The sequence below is a fragment of the Aphanomyces invadans genome (assembly GCF_000520115.1).
Source record: "Aphanomyces invadans strain NJM9701 unplaced genomic scaffold supercont1.10, whole genome shotgun sequence".
Classification (NCBI taxonomy): Eukaryota; Oomycota; class Saprolegniomycetes; order Saprolegniales; family Verrucalvaceae; genus Aphanomyces; species Aphanomyces invadans.
The window spans coordinates 678,424-698,697 of NW_008580155.1; the positions used below are offsets into that span (position 1 = coordinate 678,424).

Genomic DNA, 20,274 nt, shown 5'->3' on the forward strand with positions numbered 1-20,274 from the left:
TGCGGCCAGTGGTTGTTGCGCCAACTTCAGCATGGTGCGGAAGAAGAGGAAGACGACTGTCAACTGCTTGGTCAAGACACGAGGTCTTGCCAGCGCGACGCTACCATTGCCTGTGGACATCCGTGACATTGACCTGCCGACGTCGGGGTCGGTGAGGCTGGCAATCTCGACCGCCCCGGACACCACCGCCCACTTGGAGCTCAACTTGGAGGAACTGCACGGAAACCTCGTGGAAGCGCCAGACACGTACGCGCAATTGAAAGTCTTGCAGTTGTTCCGGTCCCACCTCAAGCTCGTGATCACGGCGGCTGCGACTATTCAAGCTCTGCCCTCCGAAACCCAGTCCACGTTCTGGCAAGTGTCCCTTGACACGTTCCGGTTCATCTTTCGCCTGTACATTCATCCGTCGATGAAAGCAATGCGCAAAACAATCTTGCCCATCCTGGATACGTTGTCGATCTACGACGTCACGTTCTCTGCCCTCGTCGCGTCCACGGGCAGCAGCCTCGGCGACATTGTCGTGTCCGAAGTCACTAGGTTCCTCGACGGCATTCTCTTCAACCCATCCTCCGACGTGGATGCCATCGTTCCTCTGGACCAGGTTCTTGCTCTGTGCGAATACTCTACTGCGACTGATGCCCTGTGGGTTCTCCACCACACGTTGAAGGCACCGCATTTGGTGCAGTTGGTCCAGCATTGCAGCGACCAGTTGCGCCTCCTGTCGGCGCCTATTGTAGCATACCACGATCAAAATGATGTAGCCTCTGCGGACGCTGGTGACAACGACGAGAACACCGATGGCAACACTCAACCGTCCGAAGTCGTCGTCGCGTCCGAGCGCTGCCTGGGCGTCCTGAAGAGTGTCATCATTTTGTGCACGGCAGTCGACAAGCCATCGAGTCTCCGTCTCATGGGGCGCATACCGTCGTCCGATGCAACTTCTTCTGCCCTTGTTAGCACCTTGGAACAGTTTGTGCTGCAGAGCCTGGTACTCTTGGCGACGTCGGCTGTTCACAAAGATCTCGTCACGACGGTTGGGCTCGCAACGACACTTCTTCTCAAGGTACACGTGCGCGAAACCAGCGCGGCACACGGCGCCGAGCTTACGTACGTCCGGGCCATGTCGTCTTGGCTGCTGGGGGACGGCAGCTGTGCACTGCCCCTGATGCCAGCGGACACCATTGCGAGTCTGTCGGCGATGCCGCAGCTCGCGCTGTACCGCGGCTTCCTCAACAGCATCACGGACGAGTCGTTTGTCTATCAAGAGCCACCGTCGCGCATACCCCTCGTGGAAGTCCTGTTTACGACGGTCCTGGCTCACTGCCACAGCGCCCACTTGACTGTGAGGATGTATGCGTTCCAAGTGCTGGAAATGTTCCTGCGACGTGTCGTCCAGCAGCCTGTGTTGGTGCTGACGATGGACACCATGTATGCGCTGCTCGACACGATTCTGCTCAACTGGGAGCACCCAGCCAAGAAGATCAACCAGTTCATGGCACCTATGTTCGCCCACGTTGTTACCGTCCTCGCATTGAACGCTACTTTCGACTGGACCGGCATTCTCAACCGCCTGCTGCAGCAGCCCGAACACCATCGCAGCAAGTATGTGGCCCTGTGCACCTTGTTGCCGAAGCTGGACACGGTTTCGCTACTCCAGCAGCACCCGACGCTTCTACATGGTGTCTTAATGGCTGTGGGCAACCAAGAAGTCGCCGCATCGGCCGCGTCATTGTTTGTCCAGCTCTTGGAGGCGCTCCGAGAGGTAGGCGGGTCGAACTCTCACGCGCCCGACCTTGTCGCCTGGAGCAAGTGGTGGGTGGATGTCGTCGTCGATAGCCTTGTGACTTCTGACACTCATCTTCGTCTTCGCATTGCCACGTACGTGGTTCCAATCCTGGTCAAGGCCGAGCCTGCCAGCGTCGCCATCCTGCTGGACGCTGCTCGTACCCGTACTGGTAAGGCCGGTGCACATCCTACGTTTGTTCATGGTGTACTTGTTATGTAGACTCGGACGCTCGGCTGTGGACTCTGCTCGAGGTTGTCAAGTGCGCCCGCAAGATCATGATGGAACCACCGGCATTGACGTCGGCGGAGATCACCCTTGGGTTGACGCATGCTTCGGGAGACATTCGCATGTCCGCGTACGACATGCTGTGCACCAATCTCAAGACGACGTCACTTCCATCCGAGTCGGATATTGGGTTCATCCAAACCTTCCTGCTGTCGAGCTCCAAGTCGATCGCCGCCTCGCTCCGGATGAAACTCATCATTGGGCTCAAAGCGATCTTGCTTCGCATTCGCGAAGGCGGCCGCAAGACGTGTCGCCGCGACGGCGCTGCGACCTCGGACAGCCCGGTCTTGCGCTTTACATCATGGCTCGAAGAGTTTGTTGTGAGCTGCATTACGCCGAGCGCGACTCCCCAGCGGCTCACTATGGGCCTTGAAATCCTTCAATTGTACACGCAAATTTTCGACAAACCAGCGACGTTGCACTCCCCCGCTATCACAAATGCCCTCTTGAACGCCATGATCAGTTGCTGGGACCGTGTTCGCATCCTGTCGTTCTCGATCCTGGAAACGTTCCCGTCCCCACTTCCTGGATATGACGACGGGTTGGACGCCCTCTTTGACTGGGCCGTCACACTGTGTTGCAGCCCTCGCCAGCGTGAGAGCGACGCAGGCGCCTACTTCATGCGCCTCTTGTACAAGCAGCACGACCACCTCACGTTCCTTCCAGCCCCTCGCACCCAACAATCTTGTGTTGGCCACATCATCTCTCTGCTGTCCACGCGACTGGACAAACTGGAAGCGGGGAACGTCCCCGGGGAGCCCCCGTTGATTCATGGCCTGCTCTTGGCCACACGATACATGCTCGAAGATACACCGTCCATGGACCACACGTGGCACGCCACTGTGGTAGCGCTCTTCTCCGTATTGTGGCGGGCGCTCGACACTGCGCTAGTTGTTGTGGGAGATGCAACTTCTGGTGTAGGTACCCAAGCACTGGACGCGACCTACGCCGTGGTGGGTGAAGTGTCGGCAATCCCCCCTCTCCGGGCCAAAGTCGACTGCCGAGGACATTTGATTCTGGATGACCCTGACATGGCCGACGGAGACGCTGAGCAACGCGCTGTGGTCGGCAGCTGGCTCGCCGCGCGCGAAACGGCAGCAGTCTTGGCCACCCTCGTCAAAGCCGCGCTGACCACACCTTCCCTTCTGGACACCCCAACGACTGCGGCGTCTGTACAACGCGCCGGTGACGTTCTGTTGAATGCGTTGTTCGAGCTCAAGCACGGCGGCGCCGTAGCAACTGTGGCAGTGGCCTACGAAGACATTTGCAAGGCCCTGCTGACCCACACGGCGTCGGCGAGCTTGTCGTCGGATAGTGTTCGGCGAACGTTGGCGCAGTGTCCGGCCAAGTGGTGCGATGTGCTCTTGCACCGCCTGGAACATGCCGAGCAACAATTCATCCTCCGTCGAAGCGCCGGTTTTGCAAGCAGCTTTGTGGCCATTCTGCGCGCCGAGCCTCGCAATGCCGCGGCGACTCTGCTGCCGAATGTCCTCTACACCCTCTTGCGTCTGGCCAGGAATGCCAACACGGTCGAGCGCGCCCGCGTGCATGCGCTAAACATTCTCAAGTTGCTAGGACAAGATGCCATTCTTGCCGAAGATATGGCCGTGTTTGTTCCACAACTGCTCACCGTCGCCGTCCATGGCTTTGCTTCGACATCGTGGGCTGTCCGGAACTCGTCCATGATGCTCTTTGCAGCGGCCACGCAACGCGCGATCGGAGACAAACAAGTCGCGGACGGCGCTGCTGCCGTCGGTGTATCTGCGCAAGACGTATTTACGCGATGCAAGGGCCTCGACACGTTTTTGCTGCAGCACTTGAAGGCCCAAGTGTACCCACTGCTGCTGTTCCTGAGCCGTCTGCGTCCCGACGATGTGGCTGACCAGCATGAGGCCTCGACCATGTCAGATATCCTTCCACTCGACACCTTCGTCCCTCTCGTCATGGCATGTGCCGAAGAGTCGCATATTTTCCATCGCCGGATGGCCGCGCATGCCCTGGCGGCGATTGTCGCTCCAGCTTCGATCCCAGCCGTCGCCGCGACCCTTGTCGAGGCATTACAAAACCCTCGTTGTAGCAACAACAAGCTGCATGGATCAATGCTTCAATTGCATGCCCTTGTCAAGAAATATCGCCCGCCGTTGTCCGGGGGGCAGTCGTCGTGGATGCAGAAGTTGGACGCCGAGATGGCTGTCGTCCTGCCACGTGTGCTGGCGCTGCGTTGTCAAACCAACCGTGGGGTGTTTGTGTTCTTGGCATTGCAAGTTTTTGAGAGATTGTCGGCATCGAACTTCAACTCGGTGCTGTGGCCGCTCTTGTATTCGAGCTGCGACTCTGCCAGTCAATTCCAACTAACTCTAGTTGCGTCCCCTGGCCAAGATCTGTACCTTCAAGGAGTCGCATCATGCCTTGTCCGCGCAGCCATCCAAGACGAGTCAGCAGCGCCGGCCCTCCTCCGAGGGTTGACCAGTCCAGTCTTTGAACTGCGCCGAAGCACCACAAGTGAGTTCTCGGACCGTCTCGACGAATTTTCGTGGACGTCGTCGATGGCTGATGTCGTTCGTGCGCTGAGTGTCCAGCTGGTGCACGAAACGCACCCGCCGACGTGGACGCGGCAACTGACGCTACTCTGTGCATTGCTCAAGTCCAACACCAGCAACGCTTCCGTCGTGGTGTCGGTCTCGGGGGCTGTCGACCGAATCTTGGGGCTGGCCGTGGAGTCTGTCGATCCGCAGGCCACTGCACCTGCTTTAGAATTGCTCGGGCTGGTGGTGCACCTCGTACCGCACGTTTTACCAGCGTTTGTCGAACGTGTGGTTGTCCTGAGCGACGAGAACAAGCCGCTGGCTGTGCGATTGGCGACGGCCAAGAGCGTGCAGAGTTCACATGTCCTCTGCTCCCTTGATCGGAACGAGGTGGCCGTTCCCACGTGGATCGCTGTGTTGGACCTATTGCAAGATGACGATGTGGACGTGCGGGACGTCGCTCGACTGGCGGCAGTCGAGGCTATCTCGCACGGCGGGTCCTTGAGCCAGACGTCCGACATGGTCATGCTTCCCCTAGCCATCGAGTACCTCTCCAAACAATCGTCGCTCGCTGCGTCCCCTGCCTTGCACACCCACGTCCACGAAATGCTCGAAATGTCGACCACCGTCGTGCCGTGGCTCACCGAGTGCCTCCAAGACACGTCGCATCTCCTTCTATGCCAGAAGATCTTTGAAGCCGAGAGCGGCAATTATTTCAAGCAGCGTGCGCTGACTGTGCAATTGTACACTTGGTACTTTGTGCGAACGGGGACGCTGTCCGCCCCCGCGTCGATCGTGCCCCAAGCGGTTGCCGCCTTGCAGATTTGGTGCGAATCGACTGCACTGCACGCGTGGGTCGGCGGAACGACCTTCTTCCCGGACGTCTTTCCCCGGCTGCACAATCTCGTCGTCGTGACTGTCGCCGACTTGCTCGTCCACAGGACAGCGCACCCCGAGTTGCACGCGCTCGCGACCGCGCTGCTGCCTTACCACAACAACATGCACCCGCTGCTGTTTACTGCGTTGACTGTGCTGAAATCCGTGGCGGCGGACCCTACCACGGTGTCCAAGGATCAAGCCCTGGCATCGCTCATGTACCTCGCCCCGTTTTGGACGACGTCAGCGGCAAACTAGCTAACGTTAGGTCAGTCCAGTTGAATAGCAGCTTCACCTTCATCATAGATTCCATTTTCGATGGGGTCGACGGCGCTTGGTGCTCCAAGCTCCATGGCGGCGACTAATATGGCTTGAGCAGTTCCAGTGCTTCCACATTTTTGGCGATAGTGTGCGCCTCCTGTTTTGACCTGCGGGAACTCTTTTCTGCCAATAGGAAGTCGACTCTCTTGGTATTTGAATGTTATTGGATAAATATCGACGTAAATGCAATCTTCGGGAAGCAGTCTTTCCCTGTATCCACACTGATAGACGCAATGTCGCATCACGCGCTCCAAGCAACTGGCCGTACGAACAGTGTGTTGAGACAATCGTGCTTGGAATCATGACCGTGGACCCTCTCTCAGCGACGTGTCGCAAGCCAGCCGTCAATGAAAGCAATGACGTCGAAAGGACGGACGATTATGATGCTCCAAGGAACTGAGTTTCAAGGACTAGCGTTGTGCGGTCGAATACGATTGCAGCCGAGAATGCCCATGGCCCCCCGACTCTCTCCAATTCTGATCTATACAAAGCAACATTTTGCGGACGCGCGAGACTGCATGCGCTTGCGCCAAACACCGTGTTGTTTGGGATTTTCTTGCGAGTTTGATCGGTGCTAACGTCACACATCCAGTCGACCTTCAATTTCTCATTAAATGTATAACATCTTCTCTTTGTTGATGGTGTGGAACGATCCATACATGGACTGGGACTGCGTGATGAGTTCATCTTCGAGATCCGCTGCAAACAGGGCCGCGCCGACAGTGTTGGTAAACGTAAAGACGAACCCGACAAACGGGATAGCTTGGAGCCACATCGACTGAGTCGCCAACGATGTGTACGTGTCACGGTGCTTGGTAAAGATTGCTTTTCGTTGAGTGACGGAATACCCCTTCAAGTCGAAGTAGCACTGGTGGGGGTCCCACCCGGCCAGGTGGCCTCCGTTGAGCCACACGAACGCGATTGTACCAACAACAGGCACGCAATGCAATGGAATCGACGCGATCAACACCGCCAGCTTCCATCGCACTCTTCGCCGGCAGCATGACCTGGCAGGGTGATCCGAATCAAGGGTGGCCCAGGGTGCTGCCATGTCCATGAAATGGCCACGCGCTTCAAGGACCTTCTTAACCACGATAGACTCATAGCACGGCGCGAATAGCAGCGAATAGATCACTGTGGTCAGAAAGACCTCGACAACCACGGCGGCAATCGCGCAGACGACTGCCCACTCGGCGGGCAGGCCAACTCGCTCGAACAGATACGCTTGCGGGTGCAACCCCACCGCCACGATACCCCCGGCTACACACATACCGAATGCGATTGTCGCTGCCATGGGCGCCAGCGACGAGTCCATCCATACACTCGGTTGGGCCACCACGTACATGAGTCCTCGGATTGCGTACGTCGTCATTGCACTCCAACGACAACAACAAACTAACGACCTCGATGTAATTCACGCGGCCTCCCTCACACTCGACAGCCAATCAAAGTCGTTCAAATCGCGTAGTTTTGACCAATTGAAAAGGCGCGTCATAGTAAATTCGCATTTGGTCGAGTAAACCGTGTAGTTATGAGTGCCTGTCTTTGGTGCCACACCGCGGTGCCTTGATAAAAACACGTCACACGAACATTTGCTTTTCTTCGGGCAGACCAGTGTTGTGGGGGTTCACGGCGAAGCTGCCGTTCTGGAGTTCGTCTTCCATGTCGGCGGCAAAGAGGGCAGCGCCGATGGCATTCGTAAGCAGAAAGAAAAAGCCAAAGAATGGAATGAGCTCCAAGTACATGCACTGGATCCCAAACGAGGAGTACTGAAGGCGGCGCTTCTCAAAGATGGCCTTCTGCTCTTCGTATCGGTACCCCTTCATTTCAAAATAGTACAAGTGGGCTTCCCATCCCTTGAGGCTGGCATTGAGCCACACGTACGCGATCGTGCCGAGAATCGGGATCAAATGAAGAGGCAGCGTCACGACCAGCACGACTAGACGCAGCCAGATCGATACGTTGCAGCATGCTTTGCATTGCCGACAGCAGCGCGCACGGACCTCGGCTTCTTCGACGACGCGACCATGGCCTCGCATGACCAACACCTTTTCAAAGACCTTGTCGACAAAGCATCCCGAGCACGTTAACGAGTAGATGAGCGTAGTGAGGAAGACTTCGGCAAGCACAGTCACGACCGCAAGCACCCACGCCCACACTGGAGGAAGTCCAACGTGCTTGTAGAGCACGGCAGTTGGATACAGCGCAATAGCAAACAGCCCGATCACAGAGCACAGAGCGACAACAATAGTCATGATCGTCGGGCAGAGCAGCGTGAGCCAGAGGCTTGGGTGCGTCAAGAAGAACACGATGCCCTGGATCGCGTATGTCGACATGGCGACAGGTTGGACTTTGGGCTCGAATACTTCGATTTCACGCATCGAACGATTTCATTGGCCTAATAATCCGCATTTTATCAAATCAGAAGTCTCAAATATTGACAAAAGAAGAAGTCTCTATTTTCGTAACATTTTCAGAATTCATACAAAACGTAAGCTGCATGTCCTCGGCATGTTCTGACAATTGCTAAAACCAGCAGCCAATCATCGAGCGTGACGTTCCAAGATCCCAAGACCGTCAGGCGAATGGGCGAACGCAAACGTGCGACATGGTGAGCATCCCGGCATCATTAGCCGCAACAATGCTCTGCCTCTCACTTGTCTTCAGACACAAAAGCACTCACGGTGACTTAGGGAGCAACGTTGCCGCTACGTAATGTCAGTGTCAGGTAGACTTTGTGGAGGACGGTCGTGGTGAGGGTCGCCGCCACGTACTAATACTGGCGGGGACGCTGGCTGTCTCGAAATCCTCTCGAGTATCGCACACGGGAAGGCAGCAGTCGTGAGTCCCGTCGCGGCGAGAGCATTGGGAATCTCATTCCTCGCCAGGCGAACAAACATCGAATTGGTTTGTGGCATTGTGTTCACACACAACATAGAGAGATGAAGCGCTCGACTTCTTCCAGGTCGAGAGAACGCCCGCAACGATATCAAGCACGCTCCATATACGTTGGTTGGGACGACGGGTAAGCCTGCGAATCGGCCCACCACGCAGATTGTGTGTCCCATACTGGCAAGTTTCACGAGTCGTACCGGGATCCATCCGCAAGCGTGGGGTTTAGGTCCAGTCAGAGGGAACCACTGGTTTCTCCAGCCCCAAGCAGATCGAGAGAGACGCATTCGCGTTTGTTAACGCCATCAAGTCACAAAACCTCCCTTGCGTCGCACACGATCTCTTCGTCAAAGAGCCGCGATAAAGAGATTCAAACGTGGGCTGCAAGGACGCGTTGACAACCGTCGTTGGTGCGACGTGAGGTTTACGGCGTCAGCATGGATTACTGGAATTTATAATGTGCCTTGCTCCGTTTAACGGCACACTGTACACATGTGGATGCTTTCTCTCTCGAAGCTCCTGCCACCATTATCACGTCCTAACAAATGTTCTGGCCACAACCACAACGCGCTCTAACACTTGACGTGATATCTATCGAACATCTTGTACGAGCGCAATTGCTGATTTGGAAGGGGATGCATGCCCCAACCCCCCGCCGATGACAGCTCCCCTTCCTTCCCCCCGCGGCGGCGCAACCACACGATAGCACCGTTCTTGTGTTGTACTCTTGTGGAAGGAACAATTTGTCGCTCCCCCCGTTCCCCCCCATGCTTCGGCCTCCCGAGCCCCATCTACAAAAGTTGTGTGGAAACCCACAAACGCGCTCCGCTCCGTTCGTCTACAGTCATTGCAATGCCCTGGATCGGTATTCTTGGTGCCCTCGTGGCTGCCGCAATCGATGGTGTGTGTTCAGCGGGTGGAGCTGGCCGCATGAAGCGACCGAGGCAACCGCCGTATCGCTGGACTAGGTACAAGACCAGCACATAACAACGTCAGAAGCACCAGGTGGTGGTATGGCGAGTTCTCTTGGAACATACTTCACAACGGGCAAACTTCCTGGCCCTTGGCTTGGAGGCGTGTCGGCTGCCACACGTTCGTTTTCGTCGGTCGATAAGGGCGGTGGTCCATCGCTCTCGCCTCGTTTTAGTGGCCTCTCGTAGCGCACTCGACCACAATCTTCCAACCGTCTCCATTTCGTTGGACGTGGTGGCCGCCCCCTTTCATGACGGTTCCCGCACGCACCCATCGCAATTTAGAACTTTCGTGGGTGAGAAAGTCGGCCTGATATTTTTATGGATCCTGGATGCCGCCGTCCAATTCGCCGGAAACCCATGACAGCTACAGCCCCTTGTCGCTCGCTGCTGGTGCCTCCGCTTCCCCCCGTCGTGACAAGCAGCGGTTGACTTCGTGTCGTTTGGAATGGTGACTGGCGTACCGACAAGTTGCCATATCACGACGACATGGAGGATCGCAATACATGCGCGAGGCATCGTGTTTGACTCTTGATCGCAGTGTATCATGACGCGCACGAACTCGATCGCGACGAGGGATTCGTACTCGCCGCCGCAGCACTGCCATGCATGCATACCGTTGAAAGGGCCAGCCCGGCCGACACCGCCATGGTCACAAAAAAAGGGACGGATTTTACTTCAGTAGAGAGCATCCTCTCTTGGATGTGGCCCACAGGGCGTGGATTCGATCCCCGAATTCCGCCGAGTATTTCAGCCATGCCAGGCATCACTCCCCCCTGCGGATCTCGGCGTCCAGGGCACCGTTTGAGTCGGAGGCGTTCGTCGAAGAACTGTCCACGAACGAAGAGAAAGCACACGAACAACACAACCTCGAGGCGCGGTCGTTTTTCTAAGCACCGCGTTGAAAAGGCCGCGACGCCTCGTTTCACGCATCGGCTGCTGGGGGCATTTGGCTATCTGTATTACACTTGGACAGCGGCCCCAGAGTCGAGGGGAAGAAGTATGATCTCGCCTCACTTCACCGCCCTGGTCACCGCGCTGGCCACAGTCGTCTCAGCCACGAAGTTCGCCGGTTCTGTGGATAGTACTCTTCCGGTGGTGGGGGTAGGGCTTAGTATTACTAGCTACTGGACTGAACCTTTCTTGCTCTTCGTGGTGGAGCTTGATGTCTCATTTCCGAACCGATCGGTGGGGACGCTCGGCACTCCCCGTTCATGCAAGACACCGAGGTAGCGAGGCGACGGCGCCCTGATGTCGTGGATGTAGCGACATCCAACAACGTATCGTCCTATTCAGCATCGTCGTCGTCGAGAGGACCGTGGGCGCAAGACGAAGTCCACCGCTTGACGCATGCGCTCTCGATCTTCCATGACGGGCAGTACCACGATATAGCCAAGGTCATTGGTACGCGGTCCCCGCAGCAGGTCCAAATGTACCTTCAAAAACACCGCGACGCCCTCTCCAAACGTCAAGTGGGCCACCGACGTCGACGGAGCTGGGAGGAAGGCCAACCGACCAACAGTGCGCCACCGCCGATGGTCCCACCGACCCCTCCCCTTCACGTCACCCCTCCTACTGCGCCGCCGTCGTCGATGGCAAACCAACGCCAACGCCAATCTCACCCCACGTACTTGCACCCGCCGCCGTCCCTTGCCCGGCCCACGCTTCCATCTCCTCGACACGCGTCGTCGACGCCGCGAAACGGGACCAACCGGTCGGTGGAATCCATGTGCGATTCCGTGCTCAACCAGTTTCCTGGTGCTACGTACCGCGACAAACTGCTCAACTTTTACTACAGATTCAACCCGTCCAAAGTTCACGAAGTCGACCACATTCTCGGCCTCTTCCGGAACCGCGAGTTGCGCCTCTTTCTCAACCTCTCGCTCAAGTATAAACTGTCGGAATCCATGCCACAGGAACTCATCACACAGCGCATTCGTTCCCTCCAACGGACGCCCACGCCCACCGGCGCTTCTTCCGACGCCCAAGACTCCAACCTCCGCCTGCTCAGCAGCATCGTGCCACCACCGCAAACATTTCACGACACCAGACCATTTCTACCATCGCCGATGGCACTCCAGCAACATCATGGTCATGGCGGTGGGTCGTCCGTCCTGCCGACGCTACGTCCCCCGCTAGCGGCGCTCACGCCGGCCGCCACGGCTGTCTCGACCGGTCGCAGTCTGTCAGCAGCGTCGTGGTCAGCCAACACGACCCACGCATACCACATCTAGCTTTTTTAGGTCATCTCTCGGTAAAAAGAAACTCCAACATCTTCAACAACACTTCCTCCAGTTCAGTCGCGTCGAGAAGGGGTCCGTCGACTATCACGAGCATGAGTTGATTGCCTTGGCCTCTTGCAGCATCACGGGGAAACTCGGTTGGCCGTCTAACTCCCGATGGATGTCCCGCACTCGAACAATTCCTCCGAGTTGCTTTGCGGGGGGTATTTGCTTGGCTGCGAAGATTGACACACTGCGAAGCGCGTCGTCGATGTAGGTGGCGGCGGCCGGCGCGAGCTTGACGTAGGCCGTCATGCTTCCAGCGTTCGCAGCAACCACCACGACAGCATCGTCGACGAGCGGGTGGGACGCTAAAACCTCCTCCAGCTCCAACGTCGTCGTGGACTCGGCTCCCAAGTTCACAATGCCATCTTTGGACCCGATGCCGTGCACCTGGCCCGCCATGTCGACATACGCCATTGCCTTGGTCGCAAACATCTCTGTTGCGTGGTTGAGGTCGCGATGCTGCACGCACAGCTCGCCGACCTGTCAAATAAGAGATTTGAGACAAGGGGGACGAGCGGCTGTGGTGCATACATGTACCTGCTTCGGGCCGAGCACGACGCCTGTGGCGAGGCTTCGAACGCAAACTTGGACATCGTTGGACACAGCGCTCCCGAGCGCCCGTAACTGCGTCGGGGGAATTGGAAACGACGTCGGCGGAGCCTGCATGCACACCCCCGCAGTCGCGGGAGATGCATAGAGCCTTCGAAATTTCAGATCCGGACACCACTTGCTGCTGAGGGTATGCAGTGCTCGTAGTGCTCGAGGAAGGCTCGGGACAGACATGCCAATGCACACGATTTCCTCGACGCACGCAACGGCGTCGTTGGCCTTGGCCAGCTCGGACAAGTGCAAACTCGTCGTGACGAGAACCGTTGGCTACGTGGACAAATCGTATCGTGAAGTGGACACACGTGAAAAGGGCCCACCCGGGCGACTCGCAGCGCTTTTGGAAGGTCAGCGAGATGTGGAGGCGGCAAAAAGTACAACGTGGTGCCGTAGAACAGATTGGGAAGGATGGCAAAGGTAAGGGCTTCGGGAGCGGCCAAGGGCAACGAGCACAAGAACGTCGTGCGGGGATGCTGGAATCGGCGGCGAAATGTCTCGACGGACGTTTCCAAGGCCACGAGGATGTCGCGATGGCTGTACGCGAACGTAGTCACGTCATCGCTGGTCGTGGTCGCTTGCACCGTCATGGCCACCTTTGATGGAACGACCCACTGTCGACGACACACAACGAGGGAACGAGTCAATCCTGACGTCGGCAATCCAAATGACGTACGTGGGGCGCCTTGACTGGGTGAACGCTCCATGGCGTCGATGGCGTGGCCACCAGGTCAGAGTACCACACGTCCGTCGGCGTTTGGTCGCGATCAATGATCTCGTCAAGCCGCAGAACCTGTCGCTGGAATGAGTGGCACGTCGATGAACATCGTGTGAGCGCATACACGCAGCACCAAGCCACCGGGGCAGTCCGTTGCCGACTGTGACGATTTTGTCGAGCGGTTGGCGGTCGACTCCAAACAAGTCCATGTTGCGAGGGGGGGAGGCGATGTCGACCAAACAATTGCACCCCCAAGAGTCCACACGGCAAGTATGACCAAGAACGTTCTACACGAAAAGGGAACGCTGCAAGCGAAAAGCATGTCGCACGGCAGTACCGAAGGGGCGAGGGGGTCACCATGGGCAACCACATGATGTCGGTGCAACAAAGCCCGTGCACCGTGTGGAGGTTGTGGGCCAGACAACCAACGACGTCCACGAGGGCTTCGTACGACAAGGTCTCCCCCGAGTGGCAGTCGTAGAGGGCTTTCTCGGGAGCGTGCACACGTGTGAACTGCAAAATGTATGCAGCGATGTTGACACGTGGCGGTGCTGCTGACGCCACGGTCGATGTTAGGGGCGCGGCAATCGCTCCAGATATAGTACCTTCTTCAAGGATTGCATGGATCGGATGGACGCAGTCGCCTTCGGACGAGGGAAGGTGGTTTTGAGCCAGGACTTCGAGCTCGGACGGATTGCTCACGAGGCTTGCGGATCGAATGCTGTCCACATCGGCGGCTGGGTCAAGTGGAGATTTCTACGCGACACGACAACATCAGAAGGAGCGGTTGGAGACGTTTGATCTCCACCTCTTTCACGTCACCCGCGACGCACTGCGCATGAATCTGCTTGCGTATCGTCTTGAATGCAACAAGTTCCATACGTGAGAAAGGTTGGAAGAACGTACTTGCATCGGAGGCTTGTCTTCCAGGTACTTGTGCACTTCGTCGAGCAATTCTTGCTTGAAATGGAGCAACTTGCTGACGTCGTCGCGTGAGGAGACTATGCATTCAGGAAATTCATGCACACAAACGTACTAGTCTACTTGCGCCAACAGGTACTCCAGGGTTGTAGCTGTCGCGCCTTCGCGGTCTGCGACCACCTCCTGTTGGAGTGACTTGGTGCACTTGATGAGCTGCTCTGCAAACGCAATCTACCCCGTGTCTGGGCACATGAATTCGTAGGCTTAATACACCAACCTCGAGCTCCTTGGTCAGTATTGCCACATCGATGTCCGCCGCTGGCACTCGCTCACGAGCCATCTTGCACAGGAATCATGACGGTAACGGTTTCGCCGACGTTACAGGATTTAAATACGAAGATTAAATGTTAACTTGATGTGAGTATAGAAGAGCGATATTTTGAAAAACACCAGAGACGAGCCAATCACTGGAGTTTCTCCACGAGTGGTGTCAACAACCAAACAAATCCACTTGACATGGCAGCGCACGACGACGGCGTCCAAACTTCGGCGCCCCCGGCGGCCGTGGTCGCAGTGCATGCTCACGCTGAAGCAGCTGAGCGAGCATTTTGCGACGAGCTCGAGGAAGACTTGACTGCCACGACCACGGAACACGACAACGCGACAGGTCTCTTGAAAGGCGAAGCCCTTTTCCGCCACATTCGATCGACAGTCATCGGCCACAATAGCGCCTTTGACACGCCGTTTGGTACGCGACCCCTTGTGTATGCTGACTACACGGCTAGCGGACGCTCCTTGCAATGCATCGAGGACTACATGCAGACGGAAGTGCTGCCTCAGTACGGCAACACCCACACGACCACATCCATCACAGGTTTGCAAACCACGTGCTTTCGCCATGAAACGCGGCAAATCATTGCGCAATGCGTGAACGCCAAAATTACTGGTCGCGGAGCGGAGGACGTGGTGCTGTTCACTGGAAGCGGAAGCACTGGTGCCATTGCGAAGTTAGTCCAGGCGCTCGGCTTGCACGTGCCCATTGTGGATGGCCGTCCGAAACCTGTCGTTTTTGTCGGTCCGTTTGAGCATCATTCCAACTTGCTCCCGTGGCGAGAAAGCTCTGCCGACGTCGTTCAGATAAGCGAAACGTCGGAAGGCATTGTGGACGTGTCCATGTTGAAGCGAGAACTGATTAAGTATGCTGACCGCCCCCTCAAGATCGGATCATTCTCGGCGGCTTCCAACTTGACCGGGGTTCTCACGGACGTCGACGCCATTGCTTGTCTTCTGCATCAACATGGAGCGTTGTCGTTCTGGGACTACGCGGCAGCGGCGCCGTACGTGCCGATCGATATGAATCCGGTCGTCGCGGGTGATTCCCGACCGTTTGTGTACAAGGACGCGATCTTTTTGTCTGGTCACAAGTTCCTTGGTGGTCCAGGGTCGCCGGGGGTACTTGTGGTGAAGAAGCGCCTCCTCGGGAACGCCGTTCCGACGGCTCCTGGTGGCGGCACCGTTTTTTACGTGACCGAAGAAGATCATCGATACTTGTCCAACCGAGAAGAGCGCGAAGAGGGCGGCACCCCTGACACGTTAGGGTCCATTCGACTTGGTCTGGCGTTCGAGATCAAGCAGCGCATCGGGTCGCAGACGATTCTAGCCCGCGAACATCGCAATGTCCAGCGAGTCGTCACAGCGCTGCAAAACCACAGCCACCTTGTTTTGCTGGGGTAAGACGCTGCCTGTAGAGGGCATGTCTGGGAAAGTTCTGGTAAGCACATGCGGTTGTGTGTACGGTAGGCACTCGACGGCCGACCGCCTCCCGATCTTTTCCTTCCTCGTGCGTTCCGGCGCCCGTTTTCTGCACTATAACTTTGTGTGTGCTCTGCTGAACGACCTATTTGGCATCCAGTCCCGTGGCGGGTGTCAGTGCGCCGGGCCGTACGGCCAAAGGCTGCTGGGTATTTCGAAATCCCACCAGCGCGCGCTGGAGGCCGCTCTCATCGACAAGACTGAAGTATTGCGCCCCGGCATGTCCCGCGTCAGCTTTCCATACATCATGGACGATGCCGAAGTGGACTACATCCTGGCGGCCCTCGATTTTGTCGCGACCGACGGATGGAAATTTTTACCGCAGTACCGATTCAACCACAAGACGGGCGAGTGGAAGCACCGCACGCGGTTCACGAAATTTCCGACGCGGAAATGGCTGTCCAAAGCCACCTTCTTGTCCGTGCCGCCGGCAGAGCCCGCGCCGCCTCTCGCGTCGTTACACGAGTACTTGGCACAAGCCAAACTCTTGGCGGAGCAAGCGCTATCGGAGGGGAGCAGCACACCGCAGAGCCATGCCGGCATGCTCGACACGTCCAAGGAATCACTGCGATGGTTCATCTACCCATCGGAAGTGCTCACCAGCGTCCGAGACAAGTCCATGCCACTTCAAGACTTGACTGGCCCGATTCAGCCCCACCTGTACGGCTCCCCCGCATCCACACCCGCCATCAACGAGCCCACTCGCTCGTCGGCACCCTCCGCTGAACCGGTTTGCCTCACTGGAATGTGTCCTTTCATCGCACCCAAGACGGAGAAGTACCCGCTTCGCGACCCCTCAGCCAGCACGAACCCGCTCCAAGGGCTCGAGCAAGCGATCGCCGCGACCGGAAAAATCGCCCAGCAAGTCACGACGACTCGACTGTTCCCGCAGCCTCCCAAGAAAATGATGCGGCTCGTGGGGCAGGCCATGATGCAGTGGCAGATGATTCAGGACGGCGACAGACTGCTCTTGGGCGTGTCTGGGGGAAAGGACTCCCTGAGCTTGTTGCACATTTTACTGACGCTACAGAAGCGCGCGCCCGTCCGATTCACGATCGCGTGCGCGACGGTCGACCCCCAAACGCCTAGCTTTGACCCGAGTCCGCTCAAGGACTACATGCGCACGCTTGGCGTCGAGTACCATTACCTGTCCGAGAACATCGTGGAGCGTGCGATGTGCGAGATGGAAGGGGACTCGCTGTGCGCGTACTGCTCGCGCATGAAGCGGGGACTGCTGTACTCGTGCTGCCGCACCCACAACTTCAACAAACTTGTGCTTGCCCAGCACTTGGACGATCTCGCGGAGAGCTTTATCATGTCCGCCATGTACAACGGCCAAGTCCGGACGATGAAGGCCAAGTACTGGAACGACACGAACGACGTGCAAATCCTGCGGCCGCTCGTGTACGTCCGAGAGGAAGCGCTGAAGCACTTTGCGTACTCGTCGCGCCTGCCTGTGATCAACGAGAACTGCCCTGCATGCTTTGAACAGCCCAAGGAACGTCAACGCGTCAAGAAGATGCTGTTCCAAGAAGAGAGCTTGAACCCAGACATGTACAACAGCTTCCGTCGTGCGCTTCTCCCACTCATGGACAACGACATCTACCCTGCGCTCAACGCGATCCGGGCCCGCATTGACGTCCAAAAGAAAGCAAAAAGCAATGCCCACACGTCGACCAAAACTTCGACAAAGACACCTGCAGTTGCTGCCGACATGGACGAGCTATAGCGTTGTAACATATCTTGCTCGAGTGATGGAATCGCCAGGGGTGACTACGACCGGCAGTATGCGGTTCCTAAAAAGCTGATGAGAAATGCACAGGGGCAGACCCTTGTCATCTGTCGCGTCAGGATTGTACTCGCCGCATGCGGTCAAACTCGTGGTCCCGGATGGGGTGAATTCAATCTGGAAGGACACGGCAACAACACAGTTCGGCTAATTAAACTCAAGCAGCTCCACCTGCCTTCCACAATTATGCCACATGCAGGTAGCTTGTGTCCAAAGAAAGGCATTTCCTGTAGGTGCTGCGTTAGCCGTGTTAATAAATGCCCTTGACGCAGGCGGCCGTTCGACGCTGTAAATTTTGACGCTCCGACTGCAGCTTAGCAATGTTTTCTTTCAATTCCTGTGCGAGTTTAGCATCGTAAGTAGATGGGTTCCAACCATCGAGTACGCTACCTGAATTTGATCTTGCCCAATATCCTTTGCAGGCGAAATTGTGAGCTCGAGCATGTTGGCATCGCCCATCTATGCACACATGGGCCCCACCGAACAACACCTTCGCGGTACCTTTGTGCAGAGGCGATTGATCAGCTCCACCAGCTTATCCTTGTCAGCTGCATAGTGCACGCGTGGGTCTCTCAAACGGCTCAAACGTGGATGAACGTCGAACTCACCGTAGACGTCGCTTGCTTCGCACTTCTCATCTTCACTAGAACAACGCCATCCTCGTCAGTCCTTTGTCCTCTGACCTATCGTCACACTACGAGGCCGTACATCTTATCAAACAGGGCATGAACCATCTTCTGGAGCTTGTGGATGTCTTCCTGCATGTGCGTGATTTGGTCGGCCATGTTGGGCGAGGATTCTGGTGGAATATGTATTACCTCCCATAATCAATGTTAACTTTCAAAGGTTCACATTTGATTGGTCGATGAACATATACAACGCGGCGGCGGCGGTCGTGGACCGCGTGCGATCCAAGCACAGTGGCATTCGATCCGCGCTCTATGCGCTGCCCATCAACCACACTCTTCGCCCGACAGTGCAGGCGTTAGCGCAGGAGAGCCTAAAGCACGCCGATGCCCTTGTTGCCGCAGCAACGTCTTGTGGTCTCCTCGATGCCGTCAGTGAATTAGATGCTGCCGAGCGAATCGACGCCAAGCGCTTCAACTCCCTGCCATCTTTCTCACCAGAGAACTTTCTCGTCGTTTTAGTCTACGAGTTAGTAGTGGGTCCTCGCCGAAAGCTAAAAGGACGTCACACCGGTGCCATCCAACTTGTCCGAGACGCGGCGCCGGCCCTTACCACGTACTTGGAGACCCATCACAGCGCATTGATCAAGCCTGTTCAAGCCAAAGTCGCATCAACCGACCACGCGTTTCCGCGGTATGTGCGGGTAAACACGCTGAAAATGACCCCCGACGCTGCCAAAGCCGTGTTTGTCAAGGCAAATATCCCCGTGCGCGTTCACGAGTTTGTTCCTGAGCTGCTGGTGCTGCCACCAGGCACCAACTTGCACGGCCACCCGCTTATTAAGAAAGGATGTTTGTTCGTCCAAGATTTGGCCAGCTGTCTCCCCGTTGCGTGTGTGGCTGCGCAAGCGATGGACCACGACGTTGCCATCGACACTTGTGCGGCGCCAGGCAACAAAACGACCCAACTGGCAGCTCGACTTGCGCTTGGAAAGCCGAAGAGCCGACGTGTGCAGGTGGTGGCGTTCGAGCGAGCTCCGGCGCGGGCCAAGTCCCTTCGAGCCACCGTCGACAAGGCCAGCGCGAACGATATTGTATCCGTCATGGAAACGGACTTTTTGACAATTGACGTCAACGATATGCGTTGGAGCCAAGCCACGTTGGCTTTGTGCGATCCGTCCTGCTCTGGCTCAGGCAATGTCAAAGTCGGAGAAGCCCCTGTTCAACATTCAAAGGAGGAAGTGCAAGCGTTCGCGGACCATCAAGTTGCTATCGTCCGCCAAGCAATGTTGTTGCCAAACATGCGTACGGTCGTCTACTCGACGTGCTCCGTCCATCAAGCGGAGAACGAAGACGTTGTCGATCGAATCTTAGCATTGTGTAAAGGAACGTGGCGACTTGGAAAAGCTCTGCCGGACTGGCCCCAGCGTGGCGAAGGATCCAGCCGCATGGCCCCCAAGTGCGTGCGAGCGTCCCACGCACAGGACACCCACGGCTTTTTCGTCAGCATCTTCGAAAAAACAGTAGTGGCGACAGGAGAGTCCGCAACGTCCACAGCCGCCTCACTCGAAGGCAAGAAGGCGGCAGCAGGGCATTCCAAGCCAAATAAGAAGAAGCGAAAGCGCCAGGCTACGACTGCTGAACCCACACCCGCAGTGAAGAAGCTCAAATAACGCGGTGAAGTGGGGCATTCGTTCAGTCCTCGGTGCGACGGTGGCTTTGAGCCAGTGTGCAAATCTTCTTGGGGTATTGAAGTAAATCTACCAATTATTGTCGAAAACGAACCAATCGTATGAGTGTATTTGATACCTTTTTGCAGAATGGCTAAACGTGTCATGACAAGGAAAACACTTGCACAGAG

The 20,274-nt window shown here is 56.7% G+C and overlaps 9 protein-coding genes across 15 annotated transcripts; 4 read left to right on the top strand and 5 right to left on the bottom strand.

Moving 5' to 3' along the window:
• Window positions 1-18: 18 nt before the first annotated feature.
• On the top strand, window positions 19-5,857 carry H310_05867 (hypothetical protein). The gene is made up of 2 exons (XM_008870707.1): window positions 19-1,955; window positions 2,006-5,857. The coding sequence occupies exons 1-2, from the start codon at window positions 32-34 to the stop codon at window positions 5,728-5,730; spliced, it is 5,649 nt and encodes a 1,882-aa protein (XP_008868929.1). The 5' UTR covers window positions 19-31; the 3' UTR covers window positions 5,731-5,857.
• Window positions 5,858-6,380: 523 nt separating this feature from the next.
• H310_05868 (hypothetical protein) lies at window positions 6,381-7,177 on the bottom strand. The gene has a single exon (XM_008870708.1). The coding sequence runs from the start codon at window positions 7,163-7,165 to the stop codon at window positions 6,404-6,406; it is 762 nt and encodes a 253-aa protein (XP_008868930.1). The 5' UTR covers window positions 7,166-7,177; the 3' UTR covers window positions 6,381-6,403.
• A 67-nt stretch (window positions 7,178-7,244) lies between these two features.
• On the bottom strand, window positions 7,245-8,144 carry H310_05869 (hypothetical protein). The gene has a single exon (XM_008870709.1). It carries the CDS (start codon window positions 8,127-8,129, stop codon window positions 7,374-7,376), a length of 756 nt encoding a protein of 251 aa, XP_008868931.1. The 5' UTR covers window positions 8,130-8,144; the 3' UTR covers window positions 7,245-7,373.
• Window positions 8,145-9,677: 1,533 nt separating this feature from the next.
• H310_05870 (hypothetical protein) lies at window positions 9,678-10,732 on the bottom strand. Its single transcript, XM_008870710.1, has one exon. The coding sequence runs from the start codon at window positions 10,269-10,271 to the stop codon at window positions 9,906-9,908; it is 366 nt and encodes a 121-aa protein (XP_008868932.1). The 5' UTR covers window positions 10,272-10,732; the 3' UTR covers window positions 9,678-9,905.
• A 71-nt stretch (window positions 10,733-10,803) lies between these two features.
• Window positions 10,804-14,543, bottom strand: H310_05871 (hypothetical protein). 7 transcript variants are annotated; one of them, XM_008870713.1, is made up of 11 exons: window positions 14,464-14,543; window positions 14,302-14,417; window positions 14,172-14,244; window positions 14,074-14,109; window positions 13,871-14,021; window positions 13,603-13,816; window positions 13,390-13,552; window positions 13,224-13,340; window positions 12,871-13,161; window positions 12,482-12,820; window positions 10,804-12,424 (listed from the first exon to the last, which is right to left on the bottom strand). In XM_008870713.1, exons 1-11 carry the CDS (start codon window positions 14,524-14,526, stop codon window positions 11,984-11,986), a joined length of 2,004 nt encoding a protein of 667 aa, XP_008868935.1. In that variant the 5' UTR covers window positions 14,527-14,543; the 3' UTR covers window positions 10,804-11,983. The 7 variants fall into 7 exon arrangements, with proteins under 7 accessions (XP_008868935.1, XP_008868934.1, XP_008868939.1 ...); XM_008870712.1 differs by having other exon boundaries at window positions 14,074-14,124; XM_008870717.1 differs by having other exon boundaries at window positions 12,482-13,161.
• On the top strand, window positions 10,842-11,941 carry H310_05872 (hypothetical protein). The gene has a single exon (XM_008870718.1). The coding sequence runs from the start codon at window positions 10,871-10,873 to the stop codon at window positions 11,888-11,890; it is 1,020 nt and encodes a 339-aa protein (XP_008868940.1). The 5' UTR covers window positions 10,842-10,870; the 3' UTR covers window positions 11,891-11,941.
• A 142-nt stretch (window positions 14,544-14,685) lies between the features above and the next one.
• Window positions 14,686-17,966, top strand: H310_05873 (hypothetical protein). The gene is made up of 2 exons (XM_008870719.1): window positions 14,686-15,916; window positions 15,987-17,966. Exons 1-2 carry the CDS (start codon window positions 14,703-14,705, stop codon window positions 17,725-17,727), a joined length of 2,955 nt encoding a protein of 984 aa, XP_008868941.1. The 5' UTR covers window positions 14,686-14,702; the 3' UTR covers window positions 17,728-17,966.
• Window positions 16,788-18,590, bottom strand: H310_05874 (hypothetical protein). Its single transcript, XM_008870720.1, has 5 exons — window positions 18,496-18,590; window positions 18,396-18,430; window positions 18,289-18,335; window positions 18,178-18,246; window positions 16,788-18,124 (listed from the first exon to the last, which is right to left on the bottom strand). Exons 1-5 carry the CDS (start codon window positions 18,570-18,572, stop codon window positions 18,038-18,040), a joined length of 315 nt encoding a protein of 104 aa, XP_008868942.1. The 5' UTR covers window positions 18,573-18,590; the 3' UTR covers window positions 16,788-18,037.
• Window positions 18,591-18,650: 60 nt separating this feature from the next.
• Window positions 18,651-20,212, top strand: H310_05875 (hypothetical protein; the record flags this gene model as incomplete). Its single annotated transcript, XM_008870721.1, has 1 exon — window positions 18,651-20,212. A coding segment is annotated over one exon (1,436 nt), but the record flags the coding sequence as incomplete, so codon positions are not given.
• Between the last annotated feature and the right edge of the window lie 62 nt (window positions 20,213-20,274).